Genomic DNA, 23,494 nt, shown 5'->3' on the forward strand with positions numbered 1-23,494 from the left:
ATCCACAGATACTGCCAGTGGGCTCCACACTGCATCGGGGCCCCATGGGGGCAGAGAAGGGCCCTTCACTGTCCCTGCCCTTCACAAGGACACAGTCTATTTGAGGGAACACTAATCCTTGTGAAGCAACAGTAAGCGATCCAGTAGCATAATTCTTTTTTACACTCCTGGGTCACAGAAGGGATTTCTGGCATAACTGGGGAATTGTGGAGGAGATGGGCATTCATCCGAGCCCTGAGGCCTGGGAGGGCAGGATTGGGATGAGAAGAGAGAAATGCATATTCTAGAGAGAAAGCGCGCTGACGGGCATATGGTTGGCTCACGTGGGGACCAAAGAGGTGGCCAGTCTGACGGAGTTGGAGGCCCCACTGAGAGGAGATGGAGAAATCCAGCTGGGTGGGGAGAGTCGGATTACCAAGGACATTTGCAACTTCTAAAAGAGTTTCGAAGCCTATCAAAATGCAGGTTTTTGAAGTGGTCTGGCCATTCCCCTACTCTCTCCTTTAGCTACAGGCCCATTGTGGAATTCATCGACGCCCAATTTGAGGCCTACCTGCAGGAGGAGCTGAAGATTCGCAGGTTACTGCACAACTACCATGATTCCCGCATCCACGCATGCTTGTACTTCATTGCCCCCACGGGTCATTCCTTGAAGTCTCTGGACCTAGTGACGATGAAGAAGCTGGACAGTAAGGTACCAAGGCCTGGGAGGCAGGGACCAGGGCAGGCGAGAGGCAGGGCAAGCTGGGCTCCCTCCTGCTGGTCTCTTGTGCAATGCAGATGCCAGAGCTCAGGAGAGGTTTTGTGGCATCTTCATCCTTCCCTTCATTCCCTGTCCCTCCATAAAGATGGTGTTGATTGACCCAGCACCTGAGTTGTATGCTTTGCGATGTTTTCCCAGCACTGGGCATGAGTCTCCCCTGAGCTGTCTTTCTGCCCTGATCCCTCTTGGGAATAAAGGTGGATGCAAGCAAGACGGCTGTCTGGGTCTAGGGCCTTAGGCTTTGGCGATGCAAAGGTGTTTTTCCTTTGTCCTGATGTTAACTGACCTTTACTCGAATCAAACATGCAAACTTGACTTCAAAAGTTACTATTCTTATTATCAATAATAATTTTATCATAGCAGCTAACATTTTTTAAACCCTTATTATATGTCACCACTGTAAAAGTACCTCATGGAGTATCTCATTGAATCCTCACAACAACTCGGTAAGGCAAACACTATCATTACCTCCCATTTTATAGAAGAGAAAACTGAGGCTCTAAGAGGTTAAGTGACATGCCCATTGTCATATAGCCAGCTCCTGGCAGAGCCTAGATTTGAACTCAGATCTGTGGCACCAGGTTATGTTGCCTCCATACCCAAGGAAGATGGCTGTGGGAATCAGGCACATCCTGCTTTAAGATAAACTGAAAAATGCAAGTCCCACATCCGATATAAATTAGACAGTGATTCTTCACGTTAAAGAATTATTGGCTGTGCAGAAGAGTCGACCACAGGATTCTTTTTTTTTCTTTTTTTTTTTTTTTTTTTTTTTTGCGGTACGTGGGCCTCTCACTGTTGTGGCCTCTCCCGTTGCGGAGCACAGGCTCCGGATGCGTAGGCTCAGCGGCCATGGCTCACGGGCCCAGCCGCTCTGCGGCATGTGGGATCTTCCCGGACCGGGGCACGAACCCGTGTCCCCTGCATCGGCAGGCAGACTCTCAACCACTGCGCCACCAGGAAAGCCTGACCACAGGATTCTTTAAAAAGCCTAATTACTAGTACGTTTCCTCCCCTAACATTTCATATGTGTCTGGCACTGTGATGAGTACTTTATAGGCATTGTTTTTATTTCCTCCTTCCAATAATCCAGTGTGGTGGGTACTATTATTATCCCCATTTTACACAGGAGGAAACTGAGGCACAGTCAAGTAGCTTGCTCCAGGTCAGACAACTTGTAATGGGTCTGGGATTCAGACCGAGCTCTCTCTGACTCCAGGGAATTTATTTTACAAAAAAAAATCTACTTTATATGCAGTTGTTTAGTAGCACATTCACTATAAAAACGGAGTTTCAGCTAGCATCGAAATAGGAGCAGTTTTTCGTTTTTCACAGCAGTGAGTTCACTGCCCACGAGTAATGGGCCGCTTGGGAAGTGTCGCCACATCCTGCATGTCTTGAAGAGGGTAGCAGAGTGATGCGGCTGGCAGCCTGGCGGAAGAGCTGAGTTAGGTAGGCCTGTGTTTACAACGTGCCAGTGGGGGACGTGGCGAAAAGTGTTGCCACCTTGCCAAGGGCTTCGGTCCCCACGCCCCAAGGCTTTAAGGGAGGTACCTCCAAGGTGCAGTCTTTCTTTGACCAGCACCTGAAGCTGCGGTGTCAGCCTTGAGAGGCGCTCCTGAGGCAAAGAGCAAAGGAGGTGGGATTTGTCTTAAGTCTAGAGCTCTTTTCAGGGCCCAAGTACCATCCATGCCAGCCCATTGGAGTCTGCTGGCAGGACCAACTGTGCTTTCTGTGTGAACTTGAGCTTAGCTGTGCTGTGTCTCACTCAGGCATGTAGGTTTCTTTACCCTCCAGCAGTAAAAGCCTTGTCACTTCTTGGAGGTATTTCAAGGATTGAGGTTCAGGTGGATTGAACTTTGGGTAGCATTAGTCCTTTCTCCTGCTGTCCAAAATTGGGCATTTGTACCTACTTTCTTTTTTTTTTTTTTGCGGTACGCGGGCCCCTCACTGCCGTGGCCTCTCCCGTTGCGGAGCACAGGCTCCAGACGCGCAGGCTCAGCGGCCACGGCTCACGGGCCCAGCCGCTCCGCGGCATGCGGGATCCTCCCGGACCGGGGCACGAACCCGCGTCCCCTTCATCGGCAGGCGGACTCCCAACCACTGCGCCACCAGGGAAGCCCTGTACCTGCTTTCTTTATGCAGAAATTAATCATGAGACTCTGGCAGTATAACTCTTTTTGGCTAAGTCTCAGATCAAATTGGTAACACAGAGTCATCATCACGTAAGTGGGTAGGTTCATCAGTGTTTGCTGCCAGAAAGAGGGCCAGGTGTGCATCTTCACAGAGCCCTGCCCTTCTTCCCTTCGCATGTGGTTCCTTTCATACTGGCTGGGGCTAGCCTGCGCCGATGGGCTGGGACAATTTACTGTTAGCAAGGAGTTGCCACCTCTCCCCTTGTCCACTGTCGATTCCCAACTCTCATCTTTGTGCTTCAAATCACCCAAGCAGTTCCCTTGATATTAAGATATCACATAGCTCATCAGTTTGGATCTGAGCTGGCAGGTTAAGACTGTGGACTTAGGAATAAGGCTAAACTTGGATGTGGATCCCAGTTCTGTTACTTACCTGCTCTGTGGCCTTGGACAAGCTCCTTAGCCTCTCTGTGCCTCAGTTTCTCATTGTGGTACTAATACCTCCTGGGAGGGTTTTTTGTCAGGGTTAATTGTGTTAATTCTTGTAAAGCACTTAGTTCAGTGCCCAGCAAACAGTAAGCACTCATTGTCGTATATTATATTGCTGTTTGGCCATGGAGGTGGCCAGTCCTGGACTACTGTGTTGAGCTGCTCCCTCTGGTAGCTGGTAGAAGTCCTAGGTCGTGCTGCTATCAGCTGCAGATTACCAACAATGACGCCGCTTTGCTCCTCCCTTCTCTAGGTAAACGTCATCCCCATCATTGCCAAATCAGATGCCATTTCTAAGAGCGAGCTAACAAAGTTCAAAATCAAAATCACCAGCGAGCTTGTCAGCAATGGAGTCCAGATCTACCAGTTTCCTACAGACGATGAGGCGGTGGCAGAGATCAACGGAACCATGAACGTGAGTGGGAGTACAGGGCTTCAACTTTCTGGCCATTTGCTCTTAATTATTATTATTTTACCAAATAGCAGTCAGACGTCACCATCCATCTTAGTGTAGTCAACTTTCATTATCCGAGTCTCAGGGATTCAGACCTCTCCTTCCACCCTCCTCTCTGATGCCACACTGGTCTAGGCCAGGCAGCCCCCATGGGACTGCCGGCAAGGCAAACGGTCCTTGTCTCTGACCAATTGATGCGGCGAAAGAAGGCAAGGCTGAAAAAGCTGGCTGCCTTTGGAGACTCGAGGCTAATCTGTACTCAGATAATCAAGCCCTTTGCCCCTGGGACATGTAGCCTCCAATTTTTCTGGTGACTAGAGAAATGTTATTTTTAAATTTCAGGGTTACGCTCTGCTTTATGAAGTGTGAATGAATTGAAGAAAAAACCCACAACCAACCGCTTGCCATCTTTCCTCTCACTCCCGCATTCCCCCTTCTTTACAATGTGTCGACGCTGTTGCTGTGAAATCGTCAATGTTGTGATTTCAAGGAGACAGATAATAGCTTGCAGAAAGCCTCTGCTTTGGGAACAGATTTCTTTTTCTCTGTTGAGAGGCATCAGTTTTTCCTAATGACATAATGCCTGGGTATAGCCAAACTCAGGAATGCCTTGTAATAAAAGCCATTTTTAGAAAACTTTCCTGCTGCCGCCACCCCCGAAGTTATCATTAGAGCGTCAGCTGCCACCTCCTATGAATCGGCCAACAAATTAGCATAGCGGGGCAGCAAGTCACTGTCTCGCCTGACTTCCTGCCCATCAATACACCCGAGATATGTCTGTGATGAGAGGTCCCTCATCATCTTTGACAGAAATCTGGCCCAAGGGTAGAGCTGTGTGGATTGTGGGAGGTGGAGTTGTAGCCTCTCTGACCCGTCATGAGCATTAAAAAAACTAAAAAAAAAAGATTAGTGTTTATCCTCTCCAGCAGTCAGGGCGTTTTGATGGAAACCAGCTTCTGGCATGATGAGAAAACCTGAAAGGGTGCCTAGTCTGCAAGAAAATTGGAGCCTAGAGAGAAGCGTCATCAGGCACTGATGTCTGGAAGCGCCTAGTCACCTCAGAACAGCAGGCCCCATAGATACCTTCTGAACGCGGATTCCATAAGTCACTAGGCAGCTTTCAGGCTTGTGGCTTGCTTTGCTAAGGACAGATAGGGGCGAAGAGTCCTCAGCAATCTCAGGGCATCACACAAAACGACCTCTGGCTGCATTGTGGGTCAGGAGTGGCAATCCCGTTGGGCTCTGCTCTCGACTTAGCTCTGGGCCCTTGCTTGGAGCTCAGGCAGCCTTGGCCTCAAGGTCAGAAACTTCCCGTGCTACGAAGCAGCAGTCCTCAACCATGCTGTTTTGGCTGTGAAGGGGTTCTGGGTCCTTTCTTACGTTAGTCCAGTGTTTCACTTTGAAAAACTAAATTTGAGTGGGTTCCGGGTTAGCCCTATAACAGCATCACTCAGCACTCATCCCCTTGCGTTACCCCAGGCTTTTTTGAGTGGGAAAGACGGGTGGCTCACAGCTAGCGTGCCTGAACTGGGCATGTGCACGGGAGGGGGCGTGCATGTGAACGCTGTGTGTTACATGTGTCGTGATGGGGGAAGGGTGGGGAGTTGCTGCTATAAAATATATACACAGGTTTGCTGAGCCTGCCTGCCACTGGAGCAACTGTGTCAAACTGGGTCTTCGGACAAGCCGTGCATATGAAGCTGCATCATCAGAGAGCCGGGCTTGGCTGGTAGGAGGAATGGGTGCTGGCCTTTCAATTCTGAATTTGACTCCAGCCTCACAGCCTCGGCCACCCCAGCCAATTGTCATGGGAACTGGATTGGAAGAGGGGAAGAAGCCCTTGCCCAAGTGCAGAAGAGCCCCCAGTCATCCTGCAGCTCCCCACTAGGGACTTTCATGGCAGGAAATGAGAGTCGTGAGGTCTAGCCTTCCCCTGGGCTTCTGGGTGGCTCTGAAAACCCTTATTTCAGCTTGAGGGGCAAGAGAAGGGAGGGAGAGGTCTTGTTGCGTGCTCCTTTCCACCTATGCTCTGAGAGCTCTCAAGGTTGTAGATTTTAATGCTTAAAATTGCTATGTGGTTCAGATCGAATGTTGTTCTTTGAATGCTTCAAATCATGGCCAGGGACCAGGGACTAGGCCCAGTTACTCGACTCGGCTCAGTCAGTTGGCTGCCTATGAGGTCTTGAGTTTGGCCCCCGCAAAGGCATTTGGGCCCAGTGAGAGCACATGGGTGACCGGGAGGGTCACAGGGAGACCCATAGGCACAAGCCTGTCTCCTCCTGGGGCAGCAGTGCCATTTCCATTGTTGGCACATACTTCTGTGGGCATCACCACCAAGGGTTGACTTTAGAGAATCAGACAATTCTCGGTCACTGGTAGGAGCCTAGAATGGAGGCCAGCATAACCGGCAGAACGACTGGGAAATACTGTCTGCCTGGGAGGAAACCACACCCATTCGGGATATTACCAGATGAGAGATAAACGGTGGTCCTGACACTCTGTTTCACGAGGCTTAGGGGGATGGTCATCTAACCTCCCTAGCAGAATGGGTGTCGTGGAACCAGAATACAATAATCATGCCAGTTGGATCATCAAACACTTTAAAATGTACCGAGAGGAATTTAAGGTACATATGAGGCTGCAAAGGTAGTGAGTCTGGGAACAGACTCCCGGGAGGAGGCTGAGACTGGGGCATCCGAGGTCTCTTGGGCGAGAGAGGGTAACACGGAGTCCCCTTAGGAACTTGTCCAGGTTTCAGCAGCTGCGCCGTCTTGCATCTCCCCTCTCCTCCCTGGGCCCACACATACAGAGTGTCAGCCCTGGAGGTGGGGTTGGTTGGAGGGTTTGCCTTTTCCCTGCTCTGCTCGACTCTATTCTGGTTTTCAGAGCCATCAGTGTCTCAAGAGCAGCATGGTTAAAGCTGAGCTGACTTCCAGCCCTGGGTGGTTGGGAGAGGCTGGCGGCTACAGTGCGGTGTCCTCACTGCTCCCTGGGAAGATCTGGGCACGGGACTTAGGGACCTGGGCAACTCGGTTAACTTGTCTCTGCACCAGTTTTCCAAATCACGAATGGGGTTTATACTAACCGCCCTGTAAGCCTGTTGTAGAATCGAATGAAATCTGCCTGGGAGCACTTGGAAGTGATATCCTTGCATGTACTTATCAGGACAGACTTTGACGCCAGTTGCAAAGGAGTGTGTGTGAGGCCTCGGGAGGGCTCTGGAGCTGCCGTGGCAGGGGCTGTGTGTTTTAGAGCAGGGAGGGATAAAATGACAGCAGTTTAAGGAGGAGGGAAAGTAAGTGACCCTGGCATTCTAACTAACAATGTCTTTTGGAGAGAAAAATAACAGTCCCAAGGGAATACTGACTTTTTTTTTTAATTCCTTTATTCTCGTCTTGGATTTTGTTTTCTTTTTTTTGCTCTTAAGCCCAGAGAAGTACTTCCCACTTCACATGCCCTCCTCCTCCATCACTTTCAGCCGAGAGCCCAGGATGTGTGAGAATGGTGCAACATCTCCTCCCTCGGTCTCGCCCTCTGCCATGGCTGCCCCTTCGTGTGACTGAAGCTTTGGGCTGTCTGCAGGAGGGGCAGCCTTTTCCTTGAGAGTGTTTGGGGGTGGATTTGAGGCTCCCGATGTGTCTTGGGTCTCTGAGGGGGAATGAGTTGTGTCCAGATGACCCCCCTGCAAAGCCAGCTGGCAGAGGTCACAGACGCCCTGGCACTTAGGCAGAGTTTTCAGGATTTCATTGCCCCCCATCCCATGCTCCATATGTCGCACGCCCAATGATCCTCGTGATCGGTCCCCTACTAGGACTGATGAGACATTTCCCACCTCCACCCATCACCCACCTTCCATATCCATAACCTCATCTTTCCCTCTGTCCTCTGTCCGCACTTCGGGGACAGTCATTGAAGTGGGAACACCTGAGATGATCATTGGAGAGCAGCTGAGAGGGGGTGAAGGGGGAGCTGCTTCAGCTGGATAGCCAAGCACCTCGGGGGGTTAGCAGGTGTCCTGGGGCTGAGCTCCTGACTAACGCCTGTGTTCCTCCACTCTGAAGAACATTCTTGGGGTGCAGAGTTAGAGGAGAATGGAAAGGAAGGATGGCTGTGAGATCAGATTTCAACTGCCTCTTACAATCTGGCCTTGCATGGCCAGTTCACCCCCAGGGTTTAGAGTGTTCCCCTCATCTGCTGCTCGAACCCCCCAAAAGGGAGTGGTAGACCAGCAGGGGTGGGCTTTGAAGTCAGAGAGACCTGGATTCCGCCCCTAGCTCTGCCTCTTACTGCGGTGTGGCTGCTGGCAAGTCATTTAGCCCTTCCGGACTTCAGTTTCCTCTTCTATAAAATGGGGATAATAAGAATACCTACATCCTAGTGTTGTAAAGATTCAGTGAGATAATACAACGTAGAGCACCTGGTATGTGGGAAACAGAGCTGCTGCTAATATCAGGTCCATAGCTCCCAATCCCGTTAGTACGATTGCTACTACCTACTCTGTGAAGCCTGCTTTGACTTCCCACGGAATTAGCTTCTCCTTCCTCTGAGTTCCTCCAGCCCTCAAGCCTCTGTTCATAGTCTGGACCTTGACTGTATTATCACTGTTGGTGCGTCTTTCCCCTACCACACTGTGCACTCGCCAGGGGGAGGCTCTGAGCTTTTTCGGCGTTGTATTCTTCTTAATGCCTGGCACATAGTAGGAGCTCAGTAAATATTTGTAGACTGGATGAGTGAGCAAGTGGGTCAGAATATCTGAGATTGAAGCCTGTTTCTCCAAGCAGGCTAAGAAAGCTTGTTCCAGTGGACTTTTTCCTTCTCTGTGTAAAGCCCTTTTGGCTAAAACTCCACCCGGGATCACCTGGTTTGTAAACAGTATTTATTCAGTGCTTCCATTTGGCCGGTGGTGACTCAGACTTATAACCTGGCCGGCTCCCTGTGGAATGGGGTGCAGTGCCGGTGGCCCAGGTCCCACGCTACCAGATGGGGGTGGCTGCCTCTCCTCCAGGCCTCGCTCCTTGTTACCCCCCTCCCCTGCAAGCATTTGTACTTTTCTTTCCTCTGCTATTCCTGTGGTCGTGCCACTGCCATTCAAGGAGTATTTATTAAGCACCTACTGTGTGCAGGGCACCAGACCATACACTTGAGCCCTTGGGCATATTCTGTCTTATGTGATTTGGGGTATGTAATTCAGTCTTCCCCAACCAGAGTGTAAGCTCCCCGAGGGCGAGAGAGTGTGTCTTCTACTCCTTTTGCTTCCCTTACAGCCCCTGACACAGAACCCCGCACAGGGATGGGCACGTGGGTAAATGCTTGGGGACTTGACTTCTAGGCTCAAGAGCTCAATGCGAGCTCTTGCTCTGGGGAAGGAGTGTCCATGTCAGTCAGCAGTGTGGTCTCTGTATGTGCCTATTCTCGGCGCTGTCACACGCCGGGAAGGGGGGGCAGTGATCCCAGCCCCTTGGCTCTCCTTTAGTCTCTCTCCACACATAGCCCCCCTCATCCCACTCACCTGCGCTCCAAAGGCTCTTCCCCTCGGCAACTGTGAAGACTGACCAGCTGGCTGATCTGTGTATCTGCTTATTATCCTGCTTACTTACTGTCTCTGTTCCCTACGCACTCGGCCGTGTCCTTGTTACCTTCGATTGTGAATTTCTGAACAGCAGGAGCTTGGACTAGGCCTGTTCTCCCTCCACAGCTCGGGAGCTTAAGAAAGGTCTCTTGATAATGGGGACAGCGAGGGACACTGCAGCTGGAGCGCCGAGGCCCCGGCGATGACCAGCAGCTGAACTGGGGGTCGCTCAGTGCCTTTCCCCGGAGTTCAGAGCTTTTGTCTGCCTCCCGTTCCAGGCCCACCTGCCGTTTGCTGTCATTGGCAGCACAGAAGAACTGAAGATAGGGAACAAGATGGTGAAGGCGCGGCAGTATCCCTGGGGCACGGTGCAGGGTGAGTGAATCTCCAGGAGGGGGGCTGCGCTCACGGATCCCCTTCTGTCTGTCTCTTTGCTTGTCCTCAGCCCCTGTGTGACCAGTCCCTAGCTTGTCCCCAGTCTCTACTCATTCAGCTTGGGCCTCAAACATCCGTAGGTGTTGCCAGCAGGCAAACCCTGGCTCCATACCTGGATTCTCTGCGGTGAGCAGGCTCTCTTTGTCTGTAATGGAGAAAGCATTCTTAAAACAAAAATAAATGTACTTGGAGTAAGGTAGCAAGGAGTGTGTGAGAAAGCATGCGTACTCGCCTGAGTGTACCAGGAGACCGACAACAGTGTCCACAGCAGCATTGTTCATAATAGCAAATAATTAGAAACGAGCCAGATAGCCATTAAAAATAGATTGGGAGAATTGTGGAATGTTCAAATAATGCAATATTATTCAGCAACGAAAATGGATGGACTTTAGTTACATCTACAGCAATGCATCTCAGAAACATAATGTTGAGCTGAGTAAATCACAGAAGAAGACAGGCCGTATGATTCCATTTATACGGATTCCAAAAGTAGATAAAACCAAACTTTAGGAATTCATGCATATGTGGTAAAACTATAAAGAAAAACAAAGGAAGGATAAATCCCCAGCTCAGGCTAGTGGTTAAGTCTTGTTGCAGGGAAGGAGAGGCATGAGATCAGGGACTCAAAGGGACTTCTAGGGCCCTGGTAACGTTTCACCTGGGCCATGGATACATCGGTGTTCTTTTTTTTTTTTTCTTTAAACCTTTAAATTGTACATTTCAAGCACTCTTTTGTATGTATGATTATTTTGCAAATTAAAAACAGACGTATTGCCTACGGGCTCAGGAAATTTCCTTTTGTGGTCTGCCTGACACACATTATGTGGTACTAGTCAGTTCAGTGGATAAGGCCCAGGACATTGCCATGGGTGTACGAGGTGTCTGGTCCTCCGAGGTGTCTGGTCCTCCATACGCTGGGTGGCAGATGGCAGGGGCACCGTGTGTGAGAGGGTGGCTGGTTTACTGTAAACTCATTCCGGCCACTGAGCAAACAACCAGAAGCTGGTGGGAAGTTGTCCACATCATATCAAAGGCTGGCAGGCTCTGGGGCACGCCAGACACCCTCCGGCGATAGCTGGCTTTTCCGCAGGTAAGGACAACGCTGGTCATCAGAACCATGCTAGGTTTTGGTCTTCTCTACCATTTGGGTCTGGGGATGCTCCTCCCAGAACATTTGCAAATGCTTTCTGGACCAGCAGTCCCACCCTGGGAGTGAATTTTGGAGTCTGAGAGACAGGAACCTGAGGTGAAATGAGGAGAAGCTAGCAGACGTGGTCCCAATGACATACTCCGATTCAGACCACCCCACACCCAACCAACAAAGGGGGTTTTCCAAGTGTTTCTTGTAAGTCGGAGTTCGTGGTTCTGTTTGAGAGAGAGAAGCCATGCATTGTCTGGGCCTTGCAGGGCCTTGGAGTCACTCCTTGTGACTGGCCATCAGGGACCACTCTCCAGGGATGGAGGAGGAGATTGTCCTGAGGAGTTGCCTGACTTAACGCTGATATGTTCTATGACAGCGAGGGGCTTTCTCCCAGAGGCAGTGTGTCTTAGGCAAAGGGGTTATGTGAGCTGATTTGGGCTTTGGAAAGATTGCTCTGATGACCGCAATGCAATCTGCTGCAACCCTGCCCCACCCTGTCATCCTCGTGTCCCTCCCTGTCCCCACGACCTTCTCCCAGACCCGTGAAACAGAATCTGGGGTGACTGTGCCTGTTCATCATCTCAGATGCTACTCTTTTGAGGAGGGGGCTTGTTCACTCAGGCTGGAAAGTGGGGCCCACTCTGTCCTGGTCATCATTGCTGCCATCAGGCCATTATCCACCCTCTGAAAACACCTCCTTTGAAGCTTCTACCATACAGATGGGCCACACCTGTGGTCCACATCCCTCCTTGTCACTGTCATCTATTGATGTCCTAGTTCTTCTCCCTTATCCTTTGGACTTTGGCACCTGGTCATAGCCTTTGTCTCTCCTTTAGAGGACCTGGATTGCAATCCTAACCCTGCGACTTCTAGTTGTGTAACCTTGCCTGACCTCATTGAGATCTTGCAAGGATGAGTCCCTTATCTGCCTGATTAATTCCTAGCCTTCCTTCAAGAGTCATCTTAGGGGTCGGTCATCTCTTTGTTGAAGGCTTCACTCTCCCTGGAGTTCCCAGGCCCCCGGGCTTTTCTGGGCTTTTGTTGCACCTTGGCTACATACCTCCATGTTGGTAATTTTTGCATTGTATTGTGTTCTTCCACTAAACTGGAAGCTCCTACGGGCAAGACTCCATGTTTTTGAATTTCCAGTGCCTCACATGATCCTGAGAAGAGAAATTTTGCAAGTATTTATCAGATGGATGGTTGAATGTGCATTTGCCATCGTCCTAAAAGTGGTGCAGAGCAAACATTTCTGTGAATGTCTGATGGGTGAATTTGGGTTGAGGTGCTAATGAATGTCTTCTTAGATATTTTTATGGTATTGCAGTTTTCCATTAGTGTCATTCTTGTAACTTTTCATTTGCCTTTTTAGTAGAAAAGCCAATTAGGAGGCAAAATTGCGAGCTCTATATACACAGATTGAAAGGCGATGTCACTGTTAGACATTTCCTGTCTCATTTTGTCCATTTCTGCTTCTTGTGACCTTCCTTTCCAATACCCCAACCGCTGCTATGCAGTTGAAAATGAAGCCCACTGCGACTTTGTGAAGCTGCGGGAGATGCTGATCCGGGTCAACATGGAGGACCTCCGGGAGCAGACCCACAGCCGGCACTATGAGCTGTACCGCCGCTGCAAGCTGGAGGAGATGGGCTTTAAGGACACTGACCCCGACAGCAAACCCTTCAGGTACCTCTCCCACCAGCCCGGCCCAGCTCAGCTCAGCATGCGGGGCGGGGCGGGGGGGGGGCGGTGGGGAAGCCTCGCCCTGGAGAATTCACAGGGGAGGTGAGACACGGGTGCCCAGACCTGGAGCCACAGGGCTAAGTCGCTCGCCACTTCCACTTGCCCGTCCCTTCTCTGCCTCGGCACACCTGCCAGGGGGAGCTGTGGCAGGACGGGCTTGGTAAGCATTGCTGTCCTGCTTATAAGGGTGGGGGCAGGGAGGAGGCCAGGGGATGGGCGAGGCCGATTGTCTCGCCGCCACAAGCAATCACATGGCAGCTGCGAGCCCTGAGCCCGGGCCTTGTTCCGCCACGTGGCAGTTTGTGTCTGGCCACTGCCCTACTTTCTACATCAGGCTCCTTCTGCTCTGTCGGGTTTCCAGTCTGTTCTTTAGCCCCCTCCCTGTTATCAAAACCAGATGGGACCAGGCAGCAGTCATTGCACAAGTGTTGATGAACTTCCGGCTCTTCAGTTGCTGTCCTTAGTGTTTGTGTTCAAGGGCAAGTTTTGTTTTGACCACAGGATGTTAATAATCATTGACATTTCAAATCAGAACCAAGATGCTTTCAGAGAAGAGGAATGTTTTTGAAAACATTGCTTCAAATGCTTTCAAATAACTATGCTGATGGGAGCTATATGTTTAAGTGTTTGATCTAGATGCATGGTGTGTGACGTAAGCCCCACATTGTAAATTACCATGTGGTGTCCTTTATTGGAGCTCAGGTCCCCTTTCAGGAGCTGTCAGGCCTCGATAAGCAAGTTAGGGGGATGCTTGTGGGATAAGATGGCCTTCAAATGGCCTCTGAGATCCCACAGTACTTGTTCACAGCAGAAAGCCAACCTGGGGGCAAAGCATAGCCATTCCTTTGGGGATGCCTGGTTCTGGAGGGGCGAGTGAACGCCCCTTTCATGGACAGGGGCTGCCGGAGCCCCTGGAGTTGGAGGAAAACATGTTGGTCTCTCTGGTGGGCGTTGCCTTTGCTTTCTCCCTCCTTCCCTTCGGACAGCTTTAATCTGCACCTGAGGGGGAAGAGGTGTCGTCTAGTCCCCTCCCCTCCTAGGTCGCCTCCAGCCTGACTACCTCTGTTTCCCGCGTCTTTGCCCTCTGCACGTTTTCTCTGCTGGCTCCTTTCCATGTTGCAGGCAGACATTCTCATCCTAAAGAAACTCTCCCTCACCCTGCTCCTCGTCACCAGCCTCCGCCCTGTCAAGGAGTTTGGCTGTGATGGGAAGGGGAAAGAATTGTTCCGTGTTTACTGGCTTCCGCCTCCACTGCACCACTGAATGCAGACGCCTCTGTCCAAGGTCAGCAGTCACATACTCACGGCCAATTCCACTGTGGCCTCTGAGTCCCATCTTTTTTTAATCTCAACATAGCATTTGATACTCGTCCCCTCTGCCTCCTTCCCGAAATTCTCTCCGCCGTTGGCTTTTCTAGCACTGGTCTGGCCGGTTTCAGTCCTCTCGCGCACGCTGCTACTCCTTCAAAGCCTCATCGACAGGTTCATTTTGTTCAGCTTCTGCCTTTCCCCGTTCTTTCTGATGGCCTCTGCTCCTTTCACTCTCTATGTTCTTTGCAGCTGCTTCTTTCTACTCTCACAGCCCTAATTACCACCTAGAAATAGATTACTCCCAAGCTAACATCTTACTTTCGAGCTCCAAACCCAGTGATCCCACTGCTTACTGGATATTTTCACTTGGCTGTCCCATAGAGGATGTACCTGAAACTCAAGCTGTCTCAAATTTAATTCATCTCCTTAAACGTACTCCTTCTCCAGTGTTCCCTGTCGTAGTACATAGCACCACCATCCACCTGGTTGCCCAAGTCGAAAAACCAGAATCATCTTGGACTCCTCCCAAGTCCTGGGAGTTCTGCTTCCCTCGCTTGTCTCCCATTCCCACATTCCTTCCCAGCCCTTGACGTTATTTAAGATCCTGTCATTTCTTACTTGGATTGTTGGAAAGTCCGTCCTTCACACAATGCCCAGAGTGGTCTTTCCCATTTTCAAAATGTATCAAGTCAGCCCTGCTTAAAACATCTAAGTCTTAACATGGCATCCAATGCCTGCTCTCTCCTGCCACACGCAGGAGCCTCGTCGCCCACTACTCCAGCCAGGTGTGCCGTTCCTTCTCCACATGTGCCCTTCCACAGGCTGCCCTCTTCGGAGCACACATCCTCTTCCTGTTCACCAGGCTAACCCCTATTTCTTTAAAACTAAGTCCAGGCCGGGGGCAGGGAGACTTAACCCAGGCATCTCCCACTAGACTGTGAGTTCCTTGGCAGGCACAGTGGCTGTTGGCTCTAGATATTGAGTGACTAGCATAGTATCACTTATTTCTGTGTCCAGCACATGGTGGAGTCTCATCAAGTGTTTGTTGAAATCGTTCATCAATGTGATCAGTTTCAGAGCCAGGACCTGGCAGCACAGTGCAGGTGGAAGGACCTAGATTATGAGACGAAACCCAGCTTCCGGTCTCAGCTCTCCCTCTAACTAGCTGTGTGATCTTGAGCGAGTCACCTCACTTCTCTGGGCCTCTCTCTTTATCTGTAAATCAGGGTATAGAAGCAGATGTTCCAAGTCACTCCCAGTTCCAGATATCTCTCGGGTTCACCGGGGTGGCCCCATAACCCCGCAGCACCCTGTGACCCTGCTGTCCAGGTGCCCACAGCTCTGTGCTTCTGCTTTTGCACGTCCCACAGAATTGAGGAAGAGAGGGTGGGAGAACCCAGGGAGGATCACTGGGGCCAGTTTTCAGTGAGCAGGAGCCATTCCAAAGGCAGGGGAATTAACCTGACCGTGTTCGCAGCTTACAGGAGACGTATGAGGCCAAAAGGAACGAGTTCCTAGGGGAGCTCCAGAAAAAAGAAGAGGAGATGAGACAGATGTTCGTCCAGAGAGTCAAAGAGAAAGAAGCTGAACTTAAAGAGGCAGAAAAAGAGGTAAATGTGAGCCTGCGTGCCAGGTGGGAAGGAAAAGGAGACTGAACTTGGGCAAGACAGGGGTTCCTGCCCCAAGAGAGCAGCTGCGGGAGTCTTGCAGCCTCCGGGCAGGAATGGGGCGCAGCATCTGTCGCCGTGCCTTGGCTGGCACAGAGGAGGCTGTGAGATCCGTGTCTTCTCCATCCCTCATTCCCCAAGGCCGGGATGTTTTCTCGTTCTCTGTTACTTAGTTCACTAGAGCCGCACTGTCCCATATGGTAGCTGCTAGCCCATGTAGCTATTTAAATTTAAATGAATTGAAATTAAGTACAGTTTAAAACTCAGTTTATAAATTGCATTAGCCACATTTCAAATGCTCAAGCCTCATGCCACAGAAAGTTCTATTGGGCAGCGCCACTCAAGAGTCAAGACCTGACCTAGCCCCTCGAGGTCAGGGGCGGGCTGATATTTCCCCCACCTTTCTGGGAGTTCGGAGCCCAGTAGGGACAGTTGATCACTTTCTTCGCAGTCCTGCTCCATCCTGCTTGCCCTGAGGGCCATGAGGAAAGATGGTCAGCCCTGCTTAAAACAGGGCTGAATCCTAAACCAGTGACAGCTGCTGCATTTCCCCATCCACTTGAATATTCTATTCCATTTCATGCTAGCATTAAAGAAACATTGGTGCGGCTCTAGCAAGTTTTTAAACTAAGGCTTGATGGTCTGTCTGGAGTTTTCATTACTTAAGCCGTGACTAATAGAGTAGAGTGCATTTAGCCCTCTAACCATTGCCTTGCCTCCGAGGTCCCACTACCGATTCCCCTACTGCTGCCAGATTAATTGGCCTCAGGCACAGTTTTGGTCACGTCAGCAACTGCTTCAGCTCTCTGGGCCTCGAAACCCATAAAGAAAGGAAGCACTTAATTACTTCCCAAGCCTCTTCCTCTTTTAATCTGCTGTCCGGTGTTATTGCCAAAGCCCATGGCAAGAGAATTGACTTCATTTCAGTTTCACTTTTCAGAAGAATAATATCACCCAGTACTTTTAGGAAGACAGGTGAGGGGATCTCAACGATAAAGAAAATGAGTGAAAGGCCAGTGAACAAAAGCCAGGCGAAAGCAACTGGTCAGCAGAGCTTCCACCACCAGCCTGCCCCAAGTGACTAGCAAAAGCTGGTTTACACAGCAGGTCTGTCATCCACCACCCCTTACTCAGTGACAGTCCCAGATACCTGTAGGACACGTGACCTCCTTCACAATGTACTGTGAGTACTGCAGAACCCTCCATTCCCTCCTGAATCCTCAAAAGAAAGTGAAATGATGCTTGGGCTGCTCTTACTATTCAGGGTAGTTTATCACATGCTAGTTTGTTACCACCTACACCCCTAGCTCTCTGATCCACCTATCACAGTGGCATGCCAGAATATCCTTGCTCTTCTCCTTTGGGTCTCTGGCTCTATTCAGGGCTAGTTAAGCCTCCCCTTGATCAAAGCTGAGGTTTCCGCAATCATCCCATTTTCTAAAATTCTTTTATCTCCTTCCATGTCCAAGAACAAGTCTTGTCTTTGACCAGCTTCGGCACTGCTGAAATTTTCTCTGCAACTCCCCATGATCTCCCTGATTGGAGGGAATAAGAAAAGGCAGGGGCCCCTTTCATATTGAGAGAGATGTCATTATATAATCATCTAAAGAATGAGTTGAAGGACTTCCCTGGTGGCGCAGTGGTTAAGAGTCCGCCTGCCGATGCAGGGCAGGGGACACGGGTTCCATCCTTGGTCCGGGAAGATCCCACATGCCACAGAGTAACTAAGCCCGTGTGCCACAACTACTGAGCCTGCGCTCTACAGCCCACGAGCCACAACTACTGAGCCCGCGCACCTAGAGCCCGTGCTCCGCAGCAAGAGAAGCCACCGCAATGAGAAGCCCACGTACTGCAGGGAAGAATAGCCCGCGCTCGCTGCAACTAGAGAAAGCCTGCACGCAGCAAGGAAGACCCAGTGCAGCCAAAAATAAATAAATAAAAAGAATGAGTTGAGCTTGGGCAAATTCCTTAACTTCTCATACCTTCTATTTCCTTATAAAATGCAGACAATAACAGAATCTACCTCATAGGGTTGTTGTGATGATTAAATGAGTTAATACATATAAAGTGCTTATAAAAGTCAGCGCCTGGCCTATAATAAGCACTCAATAAATGTTCTGTATTATCACTGATGTTATTTTTATCCACATGTAGTAACTCTCGGGACTCTTTTAAATAAAATGCTTGATTAAGCAGAATGCACGGTTCCCTGACCATATTCCGCAGCAGAAACACAGAGGTAAGATGGCAGAAGGGAACTGTCCAGAACATGGTGCCCTTTGGTGCTATCATAGCCGTCCCTGGCAGAAATGGCTCGTCAGGTCCCAGGGTCCTGAGGGTCGCAAGCCTGCCCATCCCCCCCCCCGGGCTCAGCTGGGATCTGCTCACAGGGGGTCTCCCCAAACTCCCTGTGCTTCCCTGCCAGCTGCATGAGAAGTTTGACCGTCTGAAGAAACTGCACCAGGACGAGAAGAAGAAGCTGGAGGATAAGAAGAAATCCCTGGATGATGAAGTGAACGCTTTCAAACAGAGAAAGACGGCAGCCGAGCTGCTCCAGTCCCAGGGCTCCCAGGCTGGAGGCTCACAGACTCTGAAAAGAGACAAAGAGAAGAAGAAGTAAGTAGTGGGCTGCTCTGGGGCGAGGGCCTGTCTCCCCTCCTGCTCATCCCCTCAGGGCGGTGACCGAGGCCAGCTGTGGGCTGATCTCGGTGTCCCCACTGGACCTTCGGATTCCCTGAGTTTGGGGAGCTGAGAGTAGGGGAGGGCGGTGTGTGGCCCCAGAGGCCCAGCCCCTCTGCTCGGCCCGCTTGGGAAAACCCTGCAAACTCAAGGTAGGAGGAGAGGGAGGGAAAGGGGGACGAAAAGCAAAAGGAATGTGAGACAGGAGAAAGAAGAAGGGAGGAAACAACGAGAAGCTGCAAAGTTACAGGAAAGAGATGAACAGAAAGAAGTGCAGAGAGAGGGTAGCAGGAGCCTCCGGGCACCCTCTTTCCCCCGGGAGGCTGGAGCCGATCCAGCTCACAGGCCTCTGCTCGCTTGTCCTAGGTCTAAGGTGGTTCACCTCTCCATGCCTGGAGACCCCCCCCTCGCCCCCCCGCTCAGTTCTCACGGCTGCGACCAACAGGGTTCAAGTGCTGCCGCTGAAGGCTGCAACCTGGTCCTGATTTCTCACCCCTTCCCGTCCCTCCCTCTTGGCTGCTTTGTTGTTCCCAGCCTGGGGTACCGGGGACTTGGTGGGGAACCCTCAGATGCTAGTATCCTCCGCGGGCACCATCCTCCACGCCGGGGATGACTGTACAATCCATCTGTCTCCCCTGGCGTTTGGTGAGGCAGGATAGCATGAGCTCTTGGTTACCATGTGGGTCAGTATCCCTGACCCAAGCCCAGGCCTTGCTTGCTGAAGTTATCCATCCCTTATCCCAGAACCAGAGAAGAGAAAAGCATTTCCGACGGGACCTGTACAACACCAGGAAAACATCCGGTGGTCCCTTGCGCTCTAGTTGTTTGTGCAGTGTGACTGGAGGAGCCCTCATTTGCAGTGTCAAGCAGTGTCCTTACTAAAGCGGCCCGAGGATCTGAAACATGTCCCTGGTCATTGCCTTCTGTTCTTAGCCACTTGTTGCTGGACTCAACTATTGGATATTTGCCAGAAGGCGGAAACATCCTTTCTTCTGTGCCTGACTTATCACTTAAGAATAAAACAGTATAACATTTCACCAACAATAAAATACAACAGTAAAATAGCTTATATTTAAAGGCACTCAGTTTTGCCATCTGAATATTCTTTTTTCAAAAGTGTAATTTGGGTATTTTCACCAATTAGTCCAGAGATTTTTTGTTACTGAATCTCACACTCTATGTCTAAGTCACAGACTAACTTTTCGTGGTATTACCTGATAGATAAAGTTCAGGTAGCCCGAAAAAAGCCTCTTTGGGCGCACTGTATATTAACTGACTTGTGTTAGTTGCGCGGCAGGAATGGATTCCTATTTTTAAGATCAGAAAAGTCTAAATTTGTCTTCCGGCCTTCCGTAGTCCTGTGGTGTTTGTTAACTCAGTCCCTGGGGCAGTTTCACGGCCTGCTGGCAGGAATTAGGAGATTCATTTGTTGGGACCCCACTGACACTCAACTATAAATAGTCCCTATTGAGCTGTTCAGTGGAAGTTCCTCCCAGACCAGGCTTTCTCCTCGTTGCCCTCAATTAACTGACTGCCACCCCACCCACAGGCAGAGGACCCCAATAAGGGGTCCTCTTCTATATTTCCAGATATATAAGTGGCCCCAGGTGTGGGCTTTTTATGTAATTCCCTGAACAGTTGGCTAACCTCTGGAAGACCCATCATTAGACCTGTGTCACTCTTGTCCCGTGGTGATGATGGGGGGGCGGGGGTTGAGGGCGGAAGTAGGGGTAGAAGCATTTCTTCTTGAGAGATGGTGATCGGATCTAATAGAGTCACATACTGAGAACTTCCTTTGGCTGCCCTTAAAGAGGTTAAGAAAGAGTACCGGTGTTTCGGGCGTCCCTACCAGCACACCCTCCCTTCTTCCCCTCCCCACTCCTCCTAATCTCCTCTGACCTCTAACTCTTCATTGTTCGTGTCAGCATAATATTATGTTTGATTCATAATATTTGATTTCTCCCCAAGCTCACTCCACCTTCATCAGCTTTTACTGTTTTACAGTTAACTCTGCTGTTTGCTGCATGCTGCATGAGACCCAGGGTCCCGGTAAGCTTTATTAACTCTAAATAGAACTGCCAGTGGCTTCTAGAACACACCTCCCCGAATCCCACCCCCTGCCCAACACACGTATCTAATATCAAAGAAGCTGCTTCGTTGTTCTAGCTGGTATTCTCTTGTGACTTATATTATGAAAAAATAGGCTGGTGTGATTTCAGGTGTACATGTGGGAATGTTTGCCTTCCTGATTACAAGTGGGGTGTTTTCAGACTTTTGCTGCTAGAACAGCTAGGTAGCATAGGTAGATCCTGTGATCAATATTTGAAGTTTCAATTTTGGCCATTTTTTTTTCTAAAGGCGCCTTCATCATTACTTTCAAAATTAACTAAACTGCTGTGACGAGGGGAACTGTTGAGCTCACAAGCCCTGTTCTGCAACGTCACGGTCAGCCTTGGCGCCCAGGTTTGGGAATGTTTTGAGCCAACGGAAACTTGCTTCTCTGTTTCCCTCTGGTGGCTGTTTCTTACCTGAGGGGTTCAAGTTCTCTAATTTCGTTTGGCCCCCAAAACTATAATAAAAGTGGAAGAAAATGAAGGTTCTCAGATATTATATTTAATTCTACAAGTACCAGCTTCATGAACACCTTTGCTAAGTAGGTAAGCAGGTAACCGTTGGTGAGATGGATTCCTCAGGGCTAGGTGTTGTGTCTGCAGGAGTGAATAAAGCAGCCCCTGGCATCACATAGTTTATACGTTGGTTATAGCGATGATTAAGTTGCTTCTATCTTTTTAACTAGACTCAGGTAGTGAGTGGGGAGGAACATAAATATTTTAAATCTAACATAATTAGGCATATTACCATTGTTAAACTTTACCATAGAAACTTTCAAGCAGGAACGAAAGAAGACAGAGAACAGTACAATGCAGCCCCATGTACCCACAACACAGCCCCCAAACAACTGTCAACATACGCCAATCCTGTCTTATCTATTGCTCCAAACGGGCTGGATTACTGCAAAGCGAAACCCATATCATTTCATTTGTAAATACTTCAGCATGCATCTCTAAGAGCTCATGACTCTTAAAAAAAATAAATAACGACAACGCCACCATTATCACACCCCCAAAATGAACAATTCGTTCACATAAAATTTCTAGTCAGTGTTCAGAATACCCCGGCTGTCTCATAAATGCCTTTTACATTTGCTTTGTTTGGGTCAGGGGCTATAAAATATTGAGAAGACTTCTCCCCACTCACCCATGGAACTTATGATTTAAATGGAGAGCCTGCTGTTAGTCACCGAACTAATCGCTGCAGCTACTGCCCTGGGGACTTTGGGCAGCTGGCAAAACATCCTACTTTCAGGCAAATCCCGAAGAGGAAGTCCATAGAGGCTTCTGAAACATAAGGCCCGTGAAATTGGGCCAAAGGAAACAACCCGAAAAGAACAATGAAATGATTTATTGTCTGGCTTAAAAGCAAGTCTTGGCGCCCTGGTAGTTGACTTGAATGAAACAGCAGGTTTCCACCTAGGAAGACTCACAACTCCGAGAGTGTCTGTCCATGGCTGCAGTCCCAGTGCCCAGCACAGAGGCCGACACTCAGTTCATGTGTATTTTCTTTGGCCCCACCCCCACCCCATTTTCAATGAGGACAACAGGAAAGTTGCATCCTGTTCAGTTAGATTTCAGTTAATGAAACCCAAATTAACGCTCTTTGACACAATTTGGTTCAGCCTTCCCAGAGTAAATCATTGGTAATGGCCATTACTAAAATGAGTCCTGGCAAAACTATAATTAAAGCCATACTTTCCAAGTGAGGGGCAATTGGCAAACAGTGGGAACAGCCAACCCCGACCCTGAGTAGGTTGGCTTTTTCTGGCATGCTCCTCGCCAGCACACCAGAAAAGCCGTTCCAAACCAAATAGGGGAAGGAGGCCTTGGCTCCCTGGGGTCTGAAAGCAGCAAAGGCAACCCGTCCATCCCCCAAAGCCCTCATTTCAGGGGTGGATCACAAAGGCCGCCCCTCATTAACTAGAGTGCAGGCAGAGTGAGGCTTACTGTTCCTTGCTGGTTTTGAAATGGCTTGAGGCACTGCTGGCAGCTGTCTGCAGTTGCAAGAGAAATCCTTCCTCTGTGACCCCCACACAGTTGCAGGTGCTATGTCTCAGTGGTTGCTGGCGCCTTGACCCTTGGTTGGGGGTGCCCAGTGCATGGACGGTACACACATCAAAATATTTCAGCCTTCCCGTGCAGCCCAGGACATAGGCTGTTGCAGTGTTCTATAGGTTTCTCTTCCCCTAGGAAGTAGACAAAGAAGAAAAATAGAGCTGAGCATTTGTATTACATTTTCATACTATTCAAAGTGTTTTTCCGTATGGTACCTCATTTTCACATTACAACAGTCCCGTGAGGTAGAGGAGAAAGGGCTAATCTTCAGTTGACAAGATGAACAAATGGAGGAGTGGGGAATTTAAGAGACTTGCCAATGCTCACACAGTGAGGAACAAGAATGCAAAACTCCTAGTTCCTGGTATACACTGCCGTTCACGTGAGTGTGTGTGTGTAGGTGTGGATGTATCCGCTCCGAGGAAGTGACTGTACAAACATACTCAGCATATGCTTTTAACTGTCCCTCCCCAGTATCTTTATATAATGAGATAACTGTTCAGGTAAAAAATAACCAGGGGCTTAGATCCACAGGCAAGGAGTTCTCAGGGACACTGTGGCGTGAAGGAAAGAGTCTTGATCAAACAGCCAAGGGATTCAGGTGCTGCGCCTCTTGGTTGTGACTTTCTCTGTGACCTCAGGCAAGTCCGTTGGCCTCACCGTGTTTCTCAGCCTCCTCATATGTCAAACTTGCGTCACAAGGATGAAGTTTAAATGGGAGAAAGTTCAAAGTGCAGTGTGAACACAAACCAATAATGGATTTCCGTAGTTCAGGTTTTCACGTGACTGTGGTCGGACCCTAGTGCAGAGCCCAGTTACTGCCCCCAGACACGTCTCGAACAGATCTTGCCCCAGGGGTACCAGGTAGTGGACTGGGACTCTCCGAAGGTGAAACCTCTACCTCCTCTGCTTTCCCTGTGGGGCGAGGCACTCAGTGGCT

The 23,494-nt window shown here is 49.8% G+C and overlaps 1 protein-coding gene across 12 annotated transcripts in view; it reads left to right on the forward strand.

Moving 5' to 3' along the window:
* The window catches only part of SEPTIN6 (septin 6), a 68,473-nt gene that overhangs the window by 38,939 nt on the left and 6,040 nt on the right, over positions 1-23,494 (forward strand). For 5 of the 12 annotated variants that reach the window (XM_060136816.1, XM_060136819.1, XM_060136818.1 and 2 more), the window contains exons 4-9: positions 508-694; positions 3,641-3,802; positions 9,689-9,785; positions 12,504-12,672; positions 15,517-15,649; positions 18,132-18,322. In XM_060136816.1, the coding sequence (XP_059992799.1) occupies positions 508-694; positions 3,641-3,802; positions 9,689-9,785; positions 12,504-12,672; positions 15,517-15,649; positions 18,132-18,322 (939 nt within the window). Of the gene's footprint in view, positions 1-507; positions 695-3,640; positions 3,803-9,688; positions 9,786-12,503; positions 12,673-15,516; positions 15,650-16,646; positions 17,647-17,860; positions 18,323-19,129; positions 19,467-20,389; positions 20,435-23,494 lie in introns of those variants that run through there. The other 7 variants (XR_009538374.1, XR_009538375.1, XM_060136820.1 and 4 more) reach the window with 7 other exon arrangements.

Source organism: Lagenorhynchus albirostris, chromosome X (assembly GCF_949774975.1).
Source record: "Lagenorhynchus albirostris chromosome X, mLagAlb1.1, whole genome shotgun sequence".
In the NCBI taxonomy this organism is placed as follows: Eukaryota; Metazoa; Chordata; class Mammalia; order Artiodactyla; family Delphinidae; genus Lagenorhynchus; species Lagenorhynchus albirostris.